The sequence below is a fragment of the Juglans microcarpa x Juglans regia genome, chromosome 2D (assembly GCF_004785595.1).
Source record: "Juglans microcarpa x Juglans regia isolate MS1-56 chromosome 2D, Jm3101_v1.0, whole genome shotgun sequence".
Classification (NCBI taxonomy): Eukaryota; Viridiplantae; Streptophyta; class Magnoliopsida; order Fagales; family Juglandaceae; genus Juglans; species Juglans microcarpa x Juglans regia.
The window spans coordinates 10,249,699-10,255,040 of NC_054596.1; the positions used below are offsets into that span (position 1 = coordinate 10,249,699).

Consider the following 5,342-nt stretch of genomic DNA (forward strand, 5'->3'; position numbering starts at 1 on the left):
GTAATAAATGAGCAAATAAAAATAAATAAAGATCAGAGATAAAGATTTATGTGGTTCGATCGGCTTAAAATCCTATGTACACGAGTTGTGTTGGGGTAAAATTCACTACAATGGGTGATTTATAATCTCTCATGACCTCACATATCTCACACTACAATGAAAAAATTTAAGATTTCCAAAGGTTGAAGAGGATGCCTTCTTTGAGGAAAGATCATGTGGAGTCGCTGAGCTTAAAGGAGTATATGCGTATGTAAGGAGCTTTTCGAATGTCTCCTCCTTATATAGATGTTTATTTCTTTAGAGTGATTGTGTCCAGCTGCCCTTGTGAACTCTTTTTTTTAGAAGTCTGAATCTTTTCCTTTTAGTAGCCTAAATATTTTTCCTTTTATAAGTCTGAGTCAACTTTTTCTGACTTATCTCTTCATTAATGTCTTATCTCTTCCATGCCTCATCTCTTGACTCTAGCTTCCCTTATTATTTGTGATAAGTTTTCAAATGGCTGGATCTAGTCAATTTAGTCCCTAACATATATATATATATATATATAAATATTATTTATACACTTATGGATTATCGTGTGAGAAAAATTTATGGCGACAATTATATGGTTCAGAATATTTTCTGAGTTTTCTTTTTCTTTTTCAGTCACATGTTGATCGAAAGGCGTTTTGTTTTGCTTTGCTATAAGAGTTTTTTAATAAAACCACGGGGTACAGTTTAAAAAAAATATTATAGTCTTATTACAAAAGATATCGATTTTTTATTATTACATATATAGATCATTTCGAACTAGATATCATTTTTACATGGGTTGCAGATAGCGAGTGATTAAAGTCTGCAGTACACAAACCATTTCAGGAATTTAAACAAATAAATGAGAATAATCTTGTGCTCAGAATAATTCATTAATAATTAAAAACCCTATCCATCTTGCCTGAAACCAACTGATTCACGTAGACAACAAAGATTTGCAATCCAACAGATCAACAACTAATCAAGAAGATCATTTGAACTTCCATACATTAATTTTTCTCTTAATTTGTTGGACTCATTGTCAAACAGCGCATGCACTTGAGTAACAACTTCACCATCCAAGCTAAAAGGCGATATATGAGAACCACACCAGCAATCACAAGCACTACCAACAAAATTCCCATTAATGATAAAAGGTATATCCGGTTGATCATGATTTTTTGTGTAACAGCTTCCGAGGTCACCAAATACGCAGCCAAAAAATAGGTGTATAGCATGAACGTGACTGCAATAAGCATGGCTAATGTCAAAAGCCATATAAAAAGTTTGCTTCTCTTAGGAATTCCAAGGGTGATCAGAAGTACGACGCTCAGAGCTGCAACAAGGGAGGTGGTGTTGAAAGACAAAAAGAATTGGTAAACATTTGGGTTGATATCAGAGAAAATTGCCTTGCCCGTACAATGCGTATAATTTCCATATTTTGCATCTTGACAACCTTGTTGCCAAACACCACCTGGAGGGTTGATCCCAGCTTGGAAAGTAACGGTTGCAATTACAGTGGCCACCAACATCAATGTGCCACGTGTTTCGACGACCCAGTTTGATCGACCCTGACGCTTAAAATGCTTAACCCATCCGCACAAACAAAAGTATGCCCACCATTTCTTAAACCATGATTGAGCAGCTGTCGCTGGCTCATGTCCTTCATTATTAATGTACTGTGCTGCACGTTCATGACGCTGTGTTGTTGGTAGTAGACCAGGAGAATTTAGATCCTTGGATCTTCGAACACCAGCTGCCATTAGCATGTCTTGGATTTTGAGATATTTAAAATCTCTATGGCCTAACTCTAAGACATCCAAGGCGGTGTTTCCAATCCTGTTTATAGCATTGGCCTCTCCTTTGATTTTAGATGATGAAAGTAAGTATTTTATTGTCTGCACAAAATAAACATATCAGTATATAGTACCGTTTCATCCAATTACTGCAAAAAGCCTAATTAAGAGCACTGCCTAAGCAACCCCTGAGTGAACTGATCATACATATTTGCATCAAAATGATCTGGACCCTCGATCGAGTGGTCAATCCTATAAAAAGGTTGGATATCGATATGCAGCTTAAAAGTGAGCCAAAAGGGGACAAAACCGGTTTGTGGTAAAAGGGTTGGATCAAAAAAGGTGGCAAAGAATGAGTTTAATTTGGATAAATCCATGCGACCACCAAAGGGGTTTATGATAAAATACCTTTTTCCCGAAGCCAAACAAGGTTAATAATTCTGGACTTGCACAATTTATGAATTTACTTCCTCAATTCATAAATATAAATGATGATGTATAGTTATGGAAAATAAGTAGCCGTTTGCTAAAGCAAAGAAAAGAGAGCAATCTGGAAATCATTGCATATTAACATACCTCCGTTTGCCCGTACATCACAGCTAAATGCAATATGGAGTTACCATCATTGTCTTTGGAGTTGAGGGAATATCCATCGTCATCGGCAGATTCCACTAGCAAATATTTCAGGGCATCCAAACAGTTATATTTAACACACAAGTGCAAAACACTGGCTCCATCGAGATCCTCCAAGAACGAGTTCGGTTTTGGAATTAATAACTTTTTTATTACCTCTATGTGTCCTCTCATCACAGCTAAGTGGAGAGGAATTCTCCCATCTTCATCACGAGACAGGCAAACATCTGTATTTGCTTGCAGCAATTCTCTCACAATCTCGGCGTGACCCTCCGCAGAAGCCAAGTGAAGGGCAGTTCGACCCCGCAAGTCCTTCCGGCCCGTGAGATTAGGTTTCCTCCTGAGTAAAGCCGCAGTGAATTCTAGGTGACCATGCAGAACTGCTATATGTAAGGGCGTATCGGGGAAGGACGTCAATGAAATTTTGTTAAGAATGAGTGCGTCCCTTTGCATCAACGAGTTCAAAGTGCTTTCACAACCTGCATGTGAGGCTTCATAGAGTGCGGCTACGTTAGCTTCTTCAATATCATGACTTCTATCCATCGTGAGGCAGGCAATGTGATGAAGAAAACGAGGGGGAAAAAAAACTTTATGGCGATGGTGTACTTTGATAATAGGCCATCCTTATTGCTGAGCACAACTAAATAAAAAGAGCAAGGTTTTGAGTACTGTTGAAAACATTGGGCGCCATATTTTTGACTAGTTGTTATAATTAGAATTAAAACCTAAAAAATAAAAGCAAAAAAGTTTCTTTCCTAAGCATCTACGTACATGGCGTATATTTTTTTTTCCATATTTTAATGATGAAAAAAAAGAAAAGAAATTAAGTTTTTGAAAAAGAAAAAAAGAAATCGTCAAAAGCTTCGAGCTGGGGCAGACAACGTGCCACCATAGGCAAAATGCTGTCACTTTCAACGGTTTAATAATGGTCCTTACCGTTTACCGACCTCTTGCTTAATTGATCCAAGAATAACACCTCCCTCAGCTTGTAATGATCCCTAGACTTAGTACCCTTCCACAGGCCATTTCTAACGGTCAGTGTAAGATCTATTTATTTAATTATTCTTCATTTAATCTTATCGTTTCCATGATATATATAAAGAAATGAGAAATCCTAGTCAACTATATATATGAAAGTACTGAAGGCATCTCATGAACACCACGTGGAAACAAAAACTACCAGCCTACGTTAATATAGGGAGATTAAGGCACTTGTCTCAACCATAATTGAACATTCAAAAGTCGGTACGCATTTCTTTTTTCTAATGTCTTTCACTTATACGAGTACTCAGTCATATTTTTCTTTTCTAAATGTCTTAATTAGATACATTTTTTTGCAATTATGCAAGCAGCTTGCACCATTCATACCACAAATAAAACGGACGTTTTAGCTAGAAATAATGAATCTTGGTGTCAAAATATTTCTCAATGAATGTTTTTTCAAGTGGATTTTAGGAACTTTTAGCAATATTTTAGTTCCGGTGATAATTCCAGTTGAAGTACTGAAATAGAATATTGCGATACCAATGCGTTCTGATACTGTACCGTTTTGGGATTAACTGTATATTATATATAAATATTTATATATATATATAGACTATAACAATTAATAGAATAATTAAATACATGTATATGTAATTGTGAATCATGTATATGTGTGTGTGTATATATATATATATATATGGAATAATTGAAGATTTATAAAATAAATATATATTGAAAAAACTACAAACTTAAGTTGAGACACAAAAAACAAAGAAAGAAAATAAAAAATAAAGAAATTATTAAAGATAGTGATATTTTTTTTAAAAAAAAAAAGAATGATGTGACATATTTATAGTTAAAAAAAATTAAAATTATATATATTACATTCTATAATTAATTAAATACCATGTAGATTTCAAATTTATAAAAATGTCATCTAATTATAAAAAAAATTATAAAAATCTTCCGAAACAGAATAGGGTCTAAAATGTCAATTAATTATGACTGAAATGGTTTAAATAAACCAGAACAGATCGGAATTTAGAACAAAACAAAATGATGAAGTATAATATATCAAATTCTATCTGAATTTAAAAATCACTTCAACTTATGTTAACTTATATCACTATTATTTATTACTATTTATAAATTTTAATTCATAAATTTTATTACAATTCACAAATCAACTCAATTCATTCATTTCAATATTCAAACTCAATATTCAAACGGGCAAATTCATAGGCAAAAAGCTCGTTAGAAAAAATATTAATGTCTTGAGACCCATGATAATTATCTTGTCCAACGACGCCGAAAGTGAAGTCACCTCACACGTCTCACTGTCAATGTTAGAGTCTAGAAATTAAGCACTGCTTTTGATCAAATGTGAGTCCAATGGGTAAATCAATGTGGAATAATGATAGCTGCTGATGGTTGTTAAGTTTCATGCATTTAATATTCAAAGTCGTTCACGCGTTAAATCAATATGTCATCCTGTCCTGGACAGATGCGGAAACGAAGACATTGAAATTTGACTTTATTAGGAAAGAGATAATGTGGTTCCGTTTGTTTGGACGATGTGGTAAATGATTTTAAATAAAATTTAAATTTTGAATAAAATATTATTAAAATATTAATTTTTAATATTATTATTTAAATATTTGTAAAAATTGAATTATTTATTATATTTTGTATAAAAATTTAAAAAAATTATAATGATAAAATGAGATAAAATCATTTTTATAGACCTGAATAAGCATGATCCTCATGATATCTTGGTTCTGATCAACTTTTGTTATTCTGAAACCTTAGGTGGGGTTTGGATAGTGAAATGAAATGAGATGAGATGGTTTTAGATGAAAGTTTAATAAAATATTTTTGAAATATTTTTTTTAATATTATTATTGTTTTAAAATTTGA

General features: G+C 33.2%; 1 protein-coding gene across 1 annotated transcript; it reads right to left on the minus strand.

The window, feature by feature from the left end:
* Positions 1-1,034: 1,034 nt before the first annotated feature.
* On the minus strand, positions 1,035-2,984 carry LOC121249233 (serine/threonine-protein phosphatase 6 regulatory ankyrin repeat subunit B-like). The gene is made up of 2 exons (XM_041147950.1): positions 2,385-2,984; positions 1,035-1,910 (listed from the first exon to the last, which is right to left on the minus strand). The coding sequence occupies exons 1-2, from the start codon at positions 2,982-2,984 to the stop codon at positions 1,035-1,037; spliced, it is 1,476 nt and encodes a 491-aa protein (XP_041003884.1).
* Between the last annotated feature and the right edge of the window lie 2,358 nt (positions 2,985-5,342).